Source organism: Pan paniscus, chromosome 10 (genome assembly GCF_029289425.2).
Source record: "Pan paniscus chromosome 10, NHGRI_mPanPan1-v2.0_pri, whole genome shotgun sequence".
Taxonomy (NCBI): domain Eukaryota; kingdom Metazoa; phylum Chordata; class Mammalia; order Primates; family Hominidae; genus Pan; species Pan paniscus.
Genome location: NC_073259.2, coordinates 99170669 through 99189590, shown reverse-complemented (window position 1 = coordinate 99189590; position 18922 = coordinate 99170669). Strand labels below are relative to the sequence as shown.

The 18922-nt window shown below is 35.6% G+C and overlaps 1 protein-coding gene across 2 annotated transcripts in view; it reads left to right on the top strand.

Annotated features, from left to right (window-relative positions):
- DCN (decorin) overlaps positions 1-10941 on the top strand; it is a 37354-nt gene extending 26413 nt beyond the window's left edge. For both annotated transcript variants that reach the window (XM_003823401.5, XM_008977058.5), the window contains exons 6-8: positions 3270-3363; positions 4680-4818; positions 10215-10941. In XM_003823401.5, the coding sequence (XP_003823449.1) occupies positions 3270-3363; positions 4680-4818; positions 10215-10409 (428 nt within the window). In that variant the 3' untranslated portion in view covers positions 10410-10941. The remainder of the gene's footprint in view (positions 1-3269; positions 3364-4679; positions 4819-10214) is intronic.
- The last annotated feature ends 7981 nt before the right edge of the window (positions 10942-18922 follow it).

Here is an 18922-nt window from a genome sequence, read left to right as displayed (position 1 = left end):
GTCAAGTGGAAGTAATACTGCTATCCACTTCATTGAGTTGTTTTAAAGTTAAATAAATAATTAGAGAAATATTTAGCATATAGATAAGTAGGGAATTAATATAACTCTCTATTATGCATTAAAAATGTTCTGAACAATCAGTATATGTAGGCGATGTACCAAACACTTAAGACAGGGCAGGGAATAGGATATGCTACATGCCTTTAGGAGCTTACTCTCTAAAACCAAGCTAGACAAATACACAGCAATGACCACATAGCCACAAGGGTAAGTTCATTGTTCCAAGGGATTCCCAGGAGAGGCACAAAAGCCAGTCTTTGTGAATTACAAAAGGCATCAAACCACCAATAATAAATTCCTCTAACTTGCACATCGTCCCTACTCTGGGTTTTTCAGTCTCACAAAAGCCCTCTATATTATCTAGTTTTCCCCTCAGTCTGTCCCTTTCTCAACTTAGATGCCTTGTTCTTGAGTGCGTACAAAATGTAGACATTTTGCCACAGAAAACACCAGTTGTCCTTTATTGTTCTTTTACAGAAATTTCAACTCCTGAGAGTACATATTCCATAGGATGCTTTCTTACCACCCCTTGCCCTCCTCCTAGTCTTTTGAATACAGAGCATGCTTTTGACTTCCTTAGTAGCAACTACTGGCATAGATAGATACATAGATGATAAAGACTGATTTATAATTCATAAAGCACTTTCATGTTGAGTCTCCAATTTGTTGCATGTAACAAGTAATCTTTTGCTATCCCCAGTGCAGGAATGAAATATTTATATCTCATATAGATATAAATTGGGGATTGATATAGATAGATAGATAGATAGATAGATAGATAGATCTTATTAAAATTCTTGCTGAAATTTATTTCATGCAGCCAGATGACTTACATTTAGCACAATCTCAGACTTTGCTGTCCCTCTTAATGCATGCTCCAAAATATCCTTCACTGATACCTTTTATCATTTCATGATCTCTTTTCCTTTACTTTGCTATGTCTTCTATCTATCCCAGGTATTCTTTCCTCATCATTTATAGCTTGCTTTTATTTACTACCGCTTAATAGAAAAGTTAAGTAACTACAATTTATTAAGCATGTATTTAGTTCCGGGTATCATGCCAAATGCTTGTCATGGAGTCTTCTATATGATTCTTACAACGTCCCTATATAGTAGGGTTATAATTCCTGTTTCATAAAAGTGGAAAATGAGGCTTAAACAGGTAAAGAAAATTGTAATTAAGTTCTTAGAGCTAGGAAGCGGCAGAGATGGAATTGTGTGGTGCTGATGTCAGAACTCGTGTGTTTACTTATTTCACTCTGTTGGCATATTAAGTCCTCCTTTCTATTCATCGTTATGCTTATCTAATACATGATTCCACCTTGCTTAGGCTGGCATACCTATGCCTGAATATCAGCAACCTCCTGGTGATATTTTCTCCCATCACTCATGGAAATGGAAAGGCAGTAGAAAGTAGTGTAGAGACTATAAAAATCATACTCTTAGATCAACCTGGGTGAGAGACCTAACTCAGTCATTTAGTTGTACTGTGACTTTAGGATAATTATTCTGCATTTCTATAACCTCAGGTTTGTTAGATGTTACATGGAGCTATTAATAACCCTGTCTACTAGGATTATTGTGAGGATTACTCTATAGAAGTAAGGCTTGTACTGTACGCGCAAGTACTTGGCCCAATGTAAACCTCAATATATTTTATCTTAAAAAAGGAAAAGAAAAAAGAAAATTTAAAATAAATGAGCAAACAAATAAATAAAAGAACTGGAGTATGGGTTCTTTAACTCAATGCCACAGTTGCAGAAGCTAATGATGCACTTTACAAATTTGTCTATCTCAAACCTATTGCAAGGTTTTCTCCCATAGTCAAACTTCTTCTTAGCTATAACTTTACATTTGGGAAACTGACATCCCAAAAAGGGAGACACTTTGAAACTAAGTAAGGCCGATGGTTGTGATAGCAATTGGTGTACTGGAGGCACTGCATTAAAAAATATACTTTTTTTGCATTACTTTGTAATTACTTTGTAACTTTGAGTCTTATTTCTTTAACTGTGAAAAGGGATTAGTGACCAATAATTTATATTTTGAGAGGCTTAAAGGATTTGAAGTAGGAAAAGTGCCAAGGTCAATGTTCGGTGCGTAACAGACATACAATAAATAGATGTTCCTTTTCCTAGCAGCTCTAACACAAAATATGCTACCATAGGAAACTAAGAATCATTTTCAAGTCAAATATGGACTAAACTATTTTATTAAATGGACAATATTGACAGAATTCAGTGTGATGTGATAAAAATTTTAGACAAAATGAAACCTGTGGTTTTTCAATTCTGTGTCTTTATAGACAAATAGCCAAGACTTTCTGCCAATCAGATGTTCTTTCTACACTTAACCAATTTGCTATTTTCTCTGTATCTATTGCTATTAAGTGGAACAATATGTTATTTTAAAAGCTGTATAAAATATAATACAGCCTCAGATGCTAGGAGGAAATGAAAATAAAATATTTAAACTTTTATATTTATAATACTCGATCTTTGGAAATCACAGCCATGCAAGTACTATCTAGAGGTTTAGTGGGTATTTTGGATCTAAAATTATTACCCCAGGTGCTCCACATATGGCAGATCACTTGATTATAGACCTCTCCACTCCTTCTGCATAAACATTCTGGATTTAATAGGCATAAGTAAATGTTAGCTGTTTCTACACAGACATTTTGCAGAGGTATTTGATGCTTTTATGGAAAAGTCAATTAAGGCTAAGACCAGCACAGCATATCAGTGTTAATTTTTAATGATGCTCATTAATGAAATAGACAATTAAGTTTGTACATGGGTTTAATTTATACGTAATCTCTTCATTATGGTTCGAATAGTGACTTTCCCACTTTATAGTTACTATCTTTTATCAACGTCAATTTTAGCCCATTAACAAAGGTGGAAGAGAATAATGAGACTCAGCGTTGACTTCAGTTCTTCTATTCCAAGAACAAAAATTGACTACATGATAGAAATCATCCAGGTTTTTGTTAAAGTCAACCTAAGAGAAAAATAGCAAAGGCTTCCACTACTTCCAAAAGCACACATTATTATAAAAGGGATGAAAAAAAAGATAAGTAAAGCTGATTCTTTGAAACTGTGTGTCTTTTAGAAAATTGATGGCATATGTCTTCTTTAAGTCTGTCCACATTCTGTACTTATAATGTTTATCTGCTAATTTAACATCTTTAATTCCACATTCCAGGTCTTCCTCCTTCCCTTACGGAATTACATCTTGATGGCAACAAAATCAGCAGAGTTGATGCAGCTAGCCTGAAAGGACTGAATAATTTGGCTAAGTAATTATATTCTTTCATGACATTCTATCAGAACAATGGCTAGGTATATTAGTGCTTATATGATAAGAATTATAAAAATGATGATTGATTTTTGAGTGTACTACATTTCACTGCTGTTGTTGTTTCTATAATCTCAAACTTCAGCATATCCAATTATTTCTTGAGAAGAAGCCAATGAAATAGTACCCTTACTAAAACCACCAAGATCAGCTTCATATTTTATGAATACTATACTGTTTATAGATTAGTTATATTTTATACACAAAGTGTGTGATTAAATCAGTATGTGCATTTAATATGTTCTAACTTATTTGCATCAAACAGAAAGTTAAGTAAATTATAACACAGTTGCTAGAATTTGAAAATGCATTAAAATGAAATCTACCAAGACAGAGAAATATTGAGCATCACACAAATTACTATTTTAATAATTATGAGATTCTCTAACCCCCTCTTCTCTGAAAAGTTTAAAATAAAATATCTCTGGACATTTAATGTAGATCAACAAAAGAAAAGCTTTTGTTGTTGTTGTTTTTGCTGGCCCTTCTTAATGATTTTTTTTTTAAATAAGTGATACTAGTACTTGTCCTGGTTTCAAACATAACTTCAATCTGGCAAACGTTTTCACTTGTCTTCAAGGAACACTATGTTCTTTTTGATCTGTACATATTGCTGACTGTCCCTACAGAGAAGCACACTATCATGCCAGATTTACTCATTCCTGTTTTTATATATAAATTTCATGGTGGATAAATAAATATAAAATATATCTTTGAATGTGTATATATATATATATATATATATGCATGTGTGTGTGTATAATCAACTCCTTTACTAGGTAAAATATTCTTTGATGGGAAAAGTGGTTTTTGATCCATGAGACCTCTGTCCCTCACAATGCCTAGCATAATATCATGCACATAATAAGTTTTCAATAATATTTGTTTATTAAATATACAAATAAATGTTTGAATAAGTGAACAGTTTTTAAAAATAAACTATTAGGAATATTATGTTCCAATATTATGGTTGTCCATAATTTGATGTTGGAACTTAGGATATTATAAGGAATAGGAGACTATGTCCAATCATGTTCTGTCAGATGAATCTCAAAGACAGTAACTTTGAGCCGAGACCTTAACAATAAATGGACTTTGTCCAGGCTCAGAGAGGTTGGAGAAAGCACTCCAAGAACTGGGAAGAGTAAGTGCAAAAACAAAAAAATGTCCTTTCCTATAGACTTGATTAACTACACAATGCTTGTAAGAAAGGCATCCATGTGTGGTGTTTGCTTTCATTTCTGCTTTCTGTTGCAGGTTGGGATTGAGTTTCAACAGCATCTCTGCTGTTGACAATGGCTCTCTGGCCAACACGCCTCATCTGAGGGAGCTTCACTTGGACAACAACAAGCTTACCAGAGTACCTGGTGGGCTGGCAGAGCATAAGTACATCCAGGTAATGCAAAGCCACTGCTTATGTGAGGAATATCCAAAAAGCAAGACCCCCACCCTGCTTATGGGATGCTGGGAAGCAGGAAGCTCTTCTTAGAAGTTTTTTTTCCAGAGTGTCTTAGTTAGAATTTCTATGACAAAATACCATAAAAAAATTAAGCACAATTTACATTAGCTAGATTTCAATAAAGTTTTTGATTTAGAAGTATGGAGATGAAACTTAAAGTCTTCTGTAATGCTGATATTTTTTTCAGTAGGGGTGGTGGTGTTGGTGCCATAGTGAGTAGGGGGAGTTTGAAGCCACAAGTAAAATAAAAATTCTTTTTTTTTACTGTCATTAATTTTAATTTTCAAATTATTCAAGAATTGACTGGAAAGAGCTTCTTTGGTCTAGCTCCTGATTCTTTTTGACATGGCCTCATCATTTTTCTTTATTTCCTCTAAAAAAAAATGAGATACGTTTGCAGAATGTGCAGGTTTGTTATATAGGTATACGTGTGCCATGGTGGTTAGCTGGCCCTACTGACCCATCCTCTAAGTTCCCCCGCTCACCCCCTACCCCCTGTTGTGTGTTTTGTTACCCTCTCTGTGTCCGTGTGTTCTCAGTGTTCAACTTCCATTTATGTGTGAGAACATGCAGTATTTGGTTTTCTGTTCCTGTGTTAGTTTGCTGAGGATGATGGCTTCTAGTTTCATCCATGTCCTTGTAAAGGACATGATCCCATTCCTTTTTATGGCTGCATAGTATTCCACGGTGTATATGTACCACATTTCCTTTATCCAGTCTATCATTGATGGGCATTTGGATTGGTTCCATGTTTTTGCTATTGTAAAATAGTGCTGCAATAAACATTATGTGTGCATATGTCTTTATAGTAGAATGATTTATATTTCTTTGGGTATATACCCAGTAATGGGATTGCTGGGTCAAATGGTATTTCTGGTTCTACATCCTTGAGGAATTGCTACACTGTCATTCACAATGGTTGAACTAATTTATGCTCTCACCAACAATGTAAAAGCACTCCTATTTCTCCACAGCCTCATCAGCATCTACTGTTTCCTGACTTTTTAATAATCACCATACTGACTGGCATGAGATAATATCTCATCTCCAGCCACAGGGAATCATTAATCTATTTTATCATTTTTGTTTGTTTCATAGACCATAGTTTTGTGTAGATTCCGGGAATACTTTAACATCTAGAAATTTTATAATTTTAACTCCTGTATTTGGTTTTATAATCTAATTTTGAGATAATCCTAGTATATGATATGAGTCTAATTCATTTTCTGTATGTGGATAGCAATTGTCCCAATGTCATTTGTTGGAAATAATATTCTTTCTCCAATGAATTGTCTTGTCACTGTTGAAGATCACTCGATCATAAATGTAAGGGTTTATTTCTGGACTTTCAATTCTATTACATTTATCTATATGTCTAGTCATATGACAGTATTATACCCTTCAATTACTGTAGCTTTTGATTAAGTTTTGAAATTAGAAAATGTAGGTTCTCCAACTTTGTTCTTTTTTTTCAAAGTTATTTTGGCTATTCTGGTTCCTTTGCATTCCATATCAATTTTAGGATCTACTTTTTCATTTCTGGAAAAATATTCTTGTAAGGCTTTGAAAGGTATTGTTTTGAATCTACAGATCATTGGGAAGAATTACTATCTTAATAATATTGAGCCTTCCAAGTCACAAACAAGGGTTATTTATATCTTCTTTTCTTTTACTCAACAGTTTTTGTCATCTTTAGCATACATGCCTTGCAATTCTTTTACTACATTCATTGTTTTTCATTCTTTTTGATGTTGTTTTGAATTGTTAATTTTTTTATTTGTTTGTTGCTAATGTATAAAAATACAATTGATGTTTATATATTGAGCTATCCTGGTACTATGCCAAATTTGTTTTTAGTTGCAGTAATTTTTGTGAGTTCCTTTGGATATTCTATATTCAGGATATATTATTTAAAAATAGACAGCTTTAGTTATTTTATTTGGATTATTTTAGGTCTCCCCCTCCCCCACAACCCACCCTTTGCATTGGCTGGAATCGCCAGTGCAATGTTGAATAAAGGTGATGAAATTAGACATCTTTGCCTTATTTGCTAGTTTAGGAGGAGGGAGCATTCATTTTACCATTAGTTACGATGTTAGCCACAGGTCTTCTCTAGATGCTCTTTATCAAGTTGAGGAAGTTCCCTTCTATTTCTGATTTACTGAAAACATTTATTATGAATTTTTTTCTTACATGTTTTTCCTGCTTCTATTGAGATAATCATGCGAGTTTTGGCCTTTATATTTTTGATATAGTGTATTACATTGATATTACTTTGATTGATTTTCATATGTTAAACCAATTTTACAACCCTGAGATAAATCATGTTTGGTCCTATAGCATGAAATCATTTTATATGTTGTGTAATGTAGCTTCCTAATATTTTGTGAAAGATTTTTTGTCCATATTCATAAGAGGTATTTGATTACATTTTTTTTTTCTTATGATGAATTTTGTCTGGCTTTGGTCTTAGAAAATATTGACCCCATAGAATGAGTTTGGAATCTACTTTTATTTTGTTCTACACAGACTAATACTTACGTCTTGATATTTTCTTCTCTCACTTTCAATATTAACCATAAATTGCTCACCAAACACCCCTTCCTTTACTTGCTAATCACTACTGGAATATAGAGGATGGTAAATGACAACAAGAAACTTCCAAAATATGAGAATCATAAACCATACATATAAGTGTTGCTTTCACTTTAATATTCCTTGTTTCTGTTTTTATATGACATCTACTAATTCGCTTTTAAGCCCTTACAAAAACAAAGCCGTTTTCACCAGCACATGAATGTGAATGTCCTAGTGGGTAGAACAATATTTCAAGTTTTTCTTTTTCTTTTTCTTTTTTTTTTTTGAGTCGGAGCGTCTCGCTCTGTCACCTAGGCTGGACTGCATACAATGGCACAATCTCGGCTCACTGCAACCTCCGCCTCTCGGGTTCAAGAAATTCTCCTGCCTCAGCCTCCCGAGTAGCTGGGATTACAGGCACGTGCCGCCATGCCAGGCTAATTTTTGTATTTTTAGTAGAAACGGGGTTTCATCATGTTGGTGAGGCTGGTCTTGAACTCCTGACCTCATGATCCATCCGCCTCGGCCTCCCAAAGTGCTGAGATTACAGACATAAGCCACCACGCCCAGGCTTTCAAGTTATGTTTTAAGGGAGTACTTCATAGGTTTTACAGCTCACTTAAGATCTTGTTGGTGGCGGGAAGCAGTGGCTCATGCCAGTAATCCCAGCACTTTGGGGGGCTGAGGTGGGCGGATCACGAGGTCAGGAGATCGAGACCATCCTGGCTAACATGGTGAAACCCCCTCTCTACTAAAAATACAAAAAATTAGCCGGGCGTGGTGGTGGGCGCCTGTAGTCCCAGCTACTCGGGAGGCTGAGGCAGGAGAATGGCGTGAACCCGGGAGGCGGAGCTTGCAGTGAGCCGAGATTGCGCCACCGCACTCCAGCCTGGATAACAGCGCGAGACTCCGTCTCAGGAAAAAAAAAAAAAAAAAAGACCTTGTTGTCTTAGTGTTATATTCTAACCTTGCTTGTATGATTTCAGAGAAGTTGCTTCTTGACCTACAGAACTCATATCCTCAAAGTGAACTGTAAACTCATTTCTAACATTCTTTGTATAAGTCTGGTTTTTAGTGACCCTAAGAAAATCTATGGCCAAATTACCATTATCTTAAACATGATTGTAAAACATAATTCAGAAAAAAAACTCTGATTAATTATATTGCACTGTATTCAAGTAAAACGTATTACGTAAAATACGTATTTGTTAAAACTTCCTAGGTCTATTTATTCTAAATGCTGTGATGTTTAAATATTTAAGAATTTCTTGGAGTTTGTGATTCTTTATTTCAATTCCAGTACTTTATGCTCTCTTTTTCTTTTTCACTACACAGCACTTTCTCATTCTATATCACTTTGTTCAAAGGTGTATATATTTTTTGTCCTGAAAACATAATATTTCATGTAGACCCAATATAGTCATGTAGACCTGATATATGAAATAACATTTATTCATTCAACACATATTTATTGAACACCTGGTCTGTTCTAGTACTGGAGATATAGCCATAAACAAGCAGAACCATTCTTGTCTCATGGAGCTTTTACTCTAGAGGAGAGAAACAAACAATATCAAATAAGCATAATATGCTACATATTGATAATGCTATGAAGAAAAACATGTAACGTAATTCTGCCCCAGAGAATGGCAGAATGGGATGGTCAGGGAAGGTCTCTCTGGTCAGAAAAAACGACTTACATGAGGCAACAAGCCTTGAAGACACCTTAGAGATTATTCCAGGTTGAGTAAACGGTGTTGATAACTTAAGAAGAGATCATGCTTTGTACATTAGAAGAGCAGCAAGTAGACCAGATGACTGGCTTTTACAGTAAGAGAAAAGGAGGTCAGAGTAGAAGGATGTCAGATCATGTAGGATTTGTAGGCCCCTTTGAGAACTTTAGATTTTATTATTCTGCATGAGATTGGAAACCACTGGAGTTCTGAGGCAAAGAACATATAATTTGGTTTACTTTCTAAAGCAATTGCTCTGAGAGCTTAAAAAAAGAATAAAATTTAGGAAGGCAAAAGGGGAAGCAGGAATAATAATCAGGGCAACTTCAATCATTTGGAAGGAAACAATGGTGACTTGGACAAGGTTGTCGGAGTAGAGATGGAGAGAAGAGCTAGATTAAGTGTACATTTTGAAGGCTGAGCTAGCAAGATTTGTTGTTGATTATGTAGAGAGCATAAGAGAATTGGAGCTCAAGGATAATGACAATGTATATAGCCTGAGCATCTGAAATGATTGGCATGCAATTTACTGAGATGAGGAAGACAAGACTAAAGAAGGGAAAAGCAAATTTTCAAAAGGAAGGGAGAAATCAAAAGTTTAATCTGAGAAGTAGTCAGTTATTCAAAGTGGGGCCTGTCGTGGTGGCTCACGCCTGTAATCCAAGCACTTCAGGAGGCTGAGGTGGCCGGATCACTTGAGGTCAGAAGTTCTAGACCAGCCTGGCCAACATGGTGAAAACCCAACTCTACTAAAAACAAAAATTAGCCGGGCATGGTGTGTGTGCCTGTAGTCCCGGCTACTCAGTAGGCTGAGGCAGGAGAATAGCTTCAACCTGTGAGGCAGAGGCTGCAATGCACTGAGGTCATGCCACTGCACTCCAGCCTGGGTGACAAAGCAAGATTCCATCTCAAAAAAAAAAAAAAGTGAAGGATTAAAAAATAATAAAAAGAATAAAATGTTTACCTGAAGGGCCTCAACATATTTAGAGAATAATAATTATTTTCTATCGTTTCATGTTGTAGGTTGTCTACCTTCATAACAACAATATCTCTGTAGTTGGATCAAGTGACTTCTGCCCACCTGGACACAACACCAAAAAGGCTTCTTATTCGGGTGTGAGTCTTTTCAGCAACCCGGTCCAGTACTGGGAGATACAGCCATCCACCTTCAGATGTGTCTACGTGCGCTCTGCCATTCAACTCGGAAACTATAAGTAATTCTCAAGAAAGCCCTCATTTTTATAACCTGGCAAAATCTTGTTAATGTCATTGCTAAAAAATAAATAAAAGCTAGATACTGGAAACCTAACTGCAATGTGGATGTTTTACCCACATGATTTATTATGCATAAAGCCAAATTTCCAGTTTAAGTAATTGCCTACAATAAAAAGAAATTTTGCCTGCCATTTTCAGAATCATCTTTTGAAGCTTTCTGTTGATGTTAACTGAGCTACTAGAGATATTCTTATTTCACTAAATGTAAAATTTGGAGTAAATATATATGTCAATATTTAGTAAAGCTTTTCTTTTTTAATTTCCAGGAAAAAATAAAAAGAGTATGAGTCTTCTGTAATTCATTGAGCAGTTAGCTCATTTGAGATAAAGTCAAATGCCAAACACTAGCTCTGTATTAATCCCCATCATTACTGGTAAAGCCTCATTTAAATGTGTGAATTCAATACAGGCTATGTAAAATTTTTACTAATGTCATTATTTTGAAAAAATAAATTTAAAAATACATTCAAAATTACTATTGTATACAAGCTTAATTGTTAATATTCCCTAAACACAATTTTATGAAGGGAGAAGACATTAGTTTGTTGACAATAACAGTACATCTTTTCAAGTTCTCAGCTATTTCTTCTACCTCTCCCTATCTTACATTTGAGTATGGTAACTTATGTCATCTATGTTGAATGTAAGCTTATAAAGCACAAAGCATACATTTCCTGACTGGTCTAGAGAACTGATGTTTCAATTTACCCCTCTGCTAAATAAATATTAAAACTATCATGTGACTTCATGTAATCAGGCTGAACATTTCTACAATTACTAGATGTATTAGACATAAGTATTTTCTTTAGTTAAACCACCCATGTTAGAAATGTTTTCTGTAGAATTTATAAACAACTATCAATGCAGACAATTTAATAAGCCTGGGGATGATTTACTTACAGTAAACATTTATCAAATTGTACATTTGTGCTATCAACAATTAATAAGCAAATATGTGAAAATAGTTTCTGTCTTCTATGAAGTTAGATATTTGATGGTTAAAACCCCTATAAACCATAGTTTCATATGGGAAAAAAATAATTGAAATACAGTGTAAATTTAAGTAATTTATTAAGTATAGCAAATAATTGAAATATGGTGGACTAAATTTTGTCACAGAAATATATGCAAGTTATAGTAGTGGCTCACATGAGAGGTAATCAATTCTGCTAATAGTAGCAGAATGAGTGCAGTGGAACATGAAAAACTTGAGGAGATAACAGTTGAGGTGGGTTTCCATAGATGCATAATAGTTCAAGAGCAAGATTTGGTGGGGAGGCACTATTCAAGACAGGAACTAAGTTCAAAATCCAAGACGTATGCTGGGACACACCTCTGACAGGTTGGCATAAAGGAGGCTTAATCAAACTATTTTTCTTCTTCTGAAACAGAAGCAATAATTTTCATTTACATTTGACATATCCCGAGCTAATATTAACATTAGGGAAAGTTACTCTTTTCCATCTTTCCACATTCTTGCAGGACCATAAAATCTGAATTTTCCTGTATTTTTAATAAGAGGGAAGAAACCTCTCTTTTTCTTCTCTTTTTCATCTCCCAAGAGATCTTCCTCTCATGACTACAGTTGAATAGGTGGTTTCTATTGGAAGACATTCAGGAATTCAAGGTGCATGTCCATAAATGGACTTTTTTTGTTGTTCAGAGCTGGACCTTGAATGATGCATCCTTCTCTCTGTTGTAACCATGAATAATGCACCCTTCATGCTATAGCCTTTAACGATTCACCCTTCTTATTGTAACCTTGAATGATTCACCCTTTATGGTGTAGCCTTGAGTGACGCACCCTTCATGTTGTAGCCTTCAATGATGCACACTCCATGTTACAACCTTGAACGATATACCCTTTATGTTGCAGCCTTTCTCTTATGGGGAAAAGCGTGCAGATATCCTGCTGCTTAACTGACAAGTGTGGTGAGAAATAAGTAGAAATCTAAAGAGGGGAAGACCATTTTGGACACTTATCTGCAAGGCAGATCCAACACACTTTTCCAGTAGTCAAGCTACTTCTAATTTTGTTCAGTATCAAAATGAGAAACAGGCCTGATTCTCCAGCACTCTTGTCAACACAACTTCCCCCCATATTTATATATATACACACACATATATATCTTTATATATATACACACATATATATCTTTATATATATATGTCTTTATATATATATCTTTTTGCATATATACATATATATGTATCTTTATTTCCTTTAAATGAGAAACAGGCCTGATTCTCCAGCACTCTTGTCAACACAACTTCCCTCCATATTTATATATATACACACACATATATATCTTTATATATATACACACATATATATCTTTATATATATATCTTTTTGCATATATACATATATATGTATCTTTATTTCCTTTGAAATAAAGATAAATATAGCTGATTTCTTTGGCTTCGACACTTACTATTTGCATGACTAAGGGAAGCTAGTTAACCTTTCTGTGACTCATTTCCTTGTCCATAAAATGGGAATATTAATTGTACATGTCTTATGGATTGGTGTGTGAATTCAGTTAGTGAGTGTAGAATATAACTTATAGATCAAAGTAGAGTAAATGGAAAGGGCTCAACTATGGTGTTGCTACTGCCATTGTTATTACAGGCACACAGTTCGAGCTATAATCATTTCAAGGGAAATTCTTATGTGTCAGTTCTGGATCGAGGTCTGAGATTCTGCATTTCAAACAAACTTCCAGGAATGCTGCTGCTTCTTGGTCCACACTTGGAGAAATAAGTCAGCAGAGAGTCCTCTCGTTTCCTATTGTACCATGTCTGTCTTTTGTCTCCTGCTTATTGGCCTCTTTAAGGAACTCACAGCTGCTATAATAAAGTACCAAAAACTGGGTGGCTTAAAACAACAGAAACTTACTTTCTCACAATTCTGGAGGCTAAAAATTCAAAATCAAGGTGTCAGCAGGGTCAGATTCCTTCCAAAGCCTTTAGGAGAGGACCTTTCCTTGCTCCTCCTAGGTTTCTGGTTAAATCTAGGTGTTCTTTGCCTTATGGCAGTGTGACTCTAATTTATGCCTCCATCTTCACCCTCACATGGCCTTCTCTCTCATGTGTTTGTGTCTTTTCTCTTCTTCTTCTATGAACACGAGTTATATTGGATTAAGGCTCACCCTAATTTAGTATGAACCCATCTTAACTTGATTATATCTGCAAAGACTCTATTTCCAAATGAAGTCAGACTCACAGGTATTGGGGGTTTGATATTGAACATATCTTCTGGGAGGAGACACAACTTAATCATAAATATCCACTTTCTTTTTTCCTTATTAAATGTTTAATTTTTTTTGTTTTCATTAAAACTGTTGTTCGATTATGTGTGCTTCACATAAAAGGTTGGAAACTTATGAATTTGTCTCTGACCCCTCCTGGTTGGAAAGGCCTCTGTTGTACATTTATGCTAGCCTAGGCCATACCACTTTCTGTCTTCAGTACAGCCATCTTAGTTTATTCAAGTGACACAGATTTTCCAGAACACAGTATTCATGATCTTTTAAAGCATTTCTCTTCAAAGACTTTGATCTGGCAATAAATGTTACTATGTAATTCTCATGACATAAATTAGTCATAACTTGGATCTCCTCTTCTTCTGCTCATTCATTTGTCTGAATCATCACTATTATCTTTTTTATATTCCTTTACCGTTCTCCATAATGCTTTTCCAAGAAACCGTTTTATTCCACAATTTTATTGCAGAGGCAGCTGCAGGATATCATAATCTTATCTTTATACGAAGGAAGAAATGCCTAATCCCTCAAGTAAACTAAAAATGTTTTATACAGTCATTTCTCATTCATCCAATGTTCCAGGCAGTCCCAGTCCAAGACTGCCCCTTCACACACACAACAACTCTTCACAAGACTTCACTGTCCTTCAGACTCTCCTGCAGCACAGACATTCGAGGTTGCTGAGTCGACATTGCAGTTATTTCACTCTTGATTTTGCTGCTCAATTTTAAGTTCCCACACTTATTGCTAAAACATTCCTTCTAGTGGATCTGTTTATGTATTCAAGCACACCATCTGTCACAATTATTTCAAATCACAGGTCTGTGACAGACTGTCAAGTTCACACCACAAAGTATAATAGTGGAAAACAAAGTAAAATCAAGAAAGGGAGAACACTAAACTTATTAAAACCATATACAAGCATAGGCATTCAGGAAACTAAAACAACCTTCAAAGAAGTTGAACAATTTTGAGCCAAAAGAAAGGTCATATGCACACCCTACCCCAGTATAAGATAACCAGAAAAGGACTGGGTGAGTTGCCTCCTGAGTATTATGACTGCCATCAATCACTTAGGCATTGGAGATCAGGAGACTCTTCCCAGGCCACACATTCTGCAGTGACTGTGAGGGCTGAATGAATGCTTCCAGGCCATCAGGAACAAGCATAGAAACACAAATCAATTTTAAAATACACTCAAAAATATCAAAATAATCCAACTTTTATGTCTTGATCAGATATATCTACTAGCACATATTACTTCATTTTTTTCAGCCAATATTTATTAATAACCTGCTGTGTGCTTGACAGTGTTCTAGTGGCAGAGACACAGCAGTGCAAAATGCCTTGCCCTCTGAAGCAGATGTTGCAGCAGGAGGAGACATTCCAGGACATGACAATTAAAGTCATGACAGTTAAAGTGGAGGAATGTCAAGCAGAACTGGGGAATAAGGGATGTGAAGGGGGTGAGACTTGCTATTTTATATAGGATGGTCAGAAAAAGGACTTATCAGGAGTGACATTTGAGCAGGGAGATGAAGAACTGAAGGGAGCAAGCCAAGAAAAGAGGCCCTGAATTTGGAAAATACATGGCAGGTTCCAACAAGAGCAGAGAGGACAAACGTGAGCAGAGTAAAGTGAGCAAGAAGAGATAATATATGATACAAGGTCAGAAAGGTAATGACAATTGCATCCTGTAGGACTTTTTAAGCCATTGTAAATATGAGCTTTTACTCTAAGAGAGCTATTAGAGGGGTCTCGGTAGAGGAGTGACTTGATTCAACTGTCTTTGAGAGGATCCCTTTGCGTGTATAGACTGTAAGGTAACAGGAATAGGCCAAGAGAGAATATTTCGGATGCTAGTGCAATAGTCAGGTGAGAGATGATGAAGACTTTGACCTGGATAATAGTAGAAAAATTGTTGAGAAGGCATCAAAATATGGGGTTTGTTTTGATGGTAGAGAGGCCAGGGATGGCTGAATGATCAAATGGGGCATGAGAGAGAAAGAAAAGAAACAGAGATGACTTCAGGAATTTTGGCCTGGGCCACTGGAAGGATGAAGTCACCATTTACTGAGATGGTAATGACTGGGAGGTTGAGTTGGAAGAACTGAGAATCAAATATCTGGTTTTGAATCTGTTCTTTTTGAGATGCATATTCAACTTCCATATGGAGGTGTCAAGGAGGATTTAGATCTAGAATTTTGGAGTTCAAGGGAAAGGGTTGAGCTGTAGACATAAATTCTAGAGATGCCAGAATATAGATTGTGATCCTTCTTTATCAGCACAGAAATGACTTGACTTTGTCCAAACTAAGCAATCATACTGTACATGTTAGCAACACATTTTACAGGGCCAATTTGGCCTTTTGCAATGTTCTGTGGTTTCTAAGATAAATAAACATATTATATGTTTCCCTCTGGATGCCTTTGCTATGATCCTGTCAGCATTTCCAAAACAGTTCTTGCTTGAACACCACCAAGGAAAGAAAAAAACCTCTTGAGAAAGAAATCATTGTTTGTTTTTTTTTTTAAATCCCTGTGTTTTGGCTTATGAGTTTAAAACTTATAAAAACAGTCTAGTTTCTGTTTTCTTCAAGAATTCACATTAACAAAAGTGTGGCTTGGTGCCTGTTTTGAACGTGAGTTGATAACTTGCTGGTGGTTTGACAGTTATAAACAAACAGTCTTATAGCATAAAGAAAGCATATTCCTGAAATTGCAGGAGGTCTCATTGAGCCTCAGGCACTATACCAGCATGTTTAACTAGAAAATCATGAAAACACATACAACTTCTATAGCTAAGGCCATTTTTACATGGAATTGCAGCATAAAATGACTCCATCTAATTCTGTAAAAGTTTATATTGATGACTACTTTATAAAGCACCCATATTGCCACTTGGTCTGACAACGATATGTGAAAAATATAAAAAATTTCTTGAAGTAATATATTTTTCCTCCTCTTTCCACAAAACCAGGTATGTGTGTGTGTGTGTAGTTATCGTCTTCCAATCTTAACATGTTTATATGAGAGAAAATAAAATTTTAATTTAACCATTCATTCATTTACTCCACTAATTCACATATTTATTGAGGACTTAGAATATGACAGGAACTATGCTAGGTCTAGAGAAAATAGAAAAAAAAAGTGTATTTTCCTCCCTCTAGTAGATAACTTTGGAATGTGAAAGTGATATATTTCAATAAACTTGAAAATTGAACAAAAAGACAATATCTGAGAAGGTTCTGAAAGGAAATGAAAGTCAAAAGTATTACATACCCATTCACGATTAAAAATTATAATGTTAAACAAATTTCCTGTGGCTGTCCTGACTTCAGGAAAAACATCTGGAACATTGTAAGAAATACCAGGCCACCTACAAATCACAAGACAAAGTTTTACTGAGGTTCAGGAAATGATAAACAAAGCTTATGGGACCAGATGTTTCTGGATGCTGTTATTTTGATTAAGATGATTCTTCTTTCACACCATCTGGATTGATAGATTAAAAAAAAAATCATTCCTTCCTAGCTTCAGTGACTCCTACTGATAAGTACACCAGAGATATATCTACCTAAGATAAATGCTGGTAGTACTAGGATTAGTAGTTTTTCGAAAGGGAAAGTTAGTTCAAAAACTCAAACTACTCATGAATGGGCTGTACAAATTAGTCCATGTTTAAAAATTACTGTCATATTCACAGAGCCTACATTTTTTTCCCAGACACTAACATCCACTTTTAAATTCTTTTCCCAGAAAGAATGTCTCAGATGTAGTTGGCAAAAGATGAAAATCAGGAAATAAAATGTAAAAGCAATCTTTTCATAGATTTCTAGGGCACCTTAATCTTGGTCCTTTGTGACTCTCAGAAATAGTAAACTTATTTCAGTTTTGTATCCATTCTCTGAGTTTCTTTCAGTACCAATAATAACAACAATGGCAGCGTTACTTATATGCACTTATATGGCAGCTTTTGGTTTACAAGTGTATTCACTGATATAATCTCATTGCTGTTTCACAATCAATAGTGCAATAGGGTTATTTTATGACAAGAAAAAGAGACAAAGAATAAATAATTTAAGAGGGATTCGATTAATAAGTGACTAGTGCTCTGAGATTAGATATAGACTTAATCCATTAGCCAGGGGAAACAGAGTTGAGGAACTAACAGAGTTAGGGAAGAAAAAGATTTCTTCTAGTGACTCCATGTTCTTTGTGGCATGCCCTCTACTCCTCGACTCCCTTACTCCCTCTGTCTCCCATTTATGCCTTCCATCCCCCACCATGCACAGAGAGTCATATCCTTGCCAGATGAAAGTGTTATAAAAAGCAGCTCTGGCTCAGGAAAGGAGATATCTGGAATGGGCTTCAGCTGTTGTCTAACACAGACCAGGTCTCAAAGCTGAGAGACAATGTGCCTGGGGCTCTAAGCCTGGTGCAGGCAGCCTGGGTGGAGGCCTGAAATTTAGCTGCAGGCTCTGATCCAGCTTCTCTTGAGGCAGTGCACAGCAGGCATTAAGAATAAAGCCAACAAGGTTTTGCTCCTGTCACAGTGTTACCTAGTTGCTTTGTAGTCTCAATTGTGTAATCACTTTTTAGTATCTATAAGTTCTATATTTTCATGTGCTTTAATGATGGCAAGCATTGCCCCTTGTTTCCATATTTAGAACTTCTTTGAGCATTTCTTCTGGGACCAGTCTAGGGGTGACACATTCCCTTAGCAGCTTGCCTAGGAAAAACTTTAATTCTTCTTCATTTATGAAACTCAGCTTGGCAGGATATAAGATGCTTGATTGGCATTATTTTTTCTTTCAGAAAGCTAAGAATAGGCCCCCAATCTCTATTGGTTTGTAAGGTTTCTGCTGAGATGCTCACTGTTAGTGTGATGAGATTTTCTTTATAAATGATTAGATGTTTCTCTCTAACTGCTTATATTTTTTTTTCCTTCACATTGACGGGGTAGTCTGATGACCATATACTTTGATGAGATTTGTCTTGCTGAGAATCTTCCAGGTGTTTTCTTGAGCTTCTTGTATCTGGATGTCTAATTCTATAGCTATACGAGGGATGTTTTCCTGAAATTTTCCATCATATACATTTTCTAAGCCTTTTATTTTTTCTTCTTCTCCCCCAGGAATGCCTATAACTTGTAGGTGTGGATGCTTAACATAATCTCATATTTCCAGAA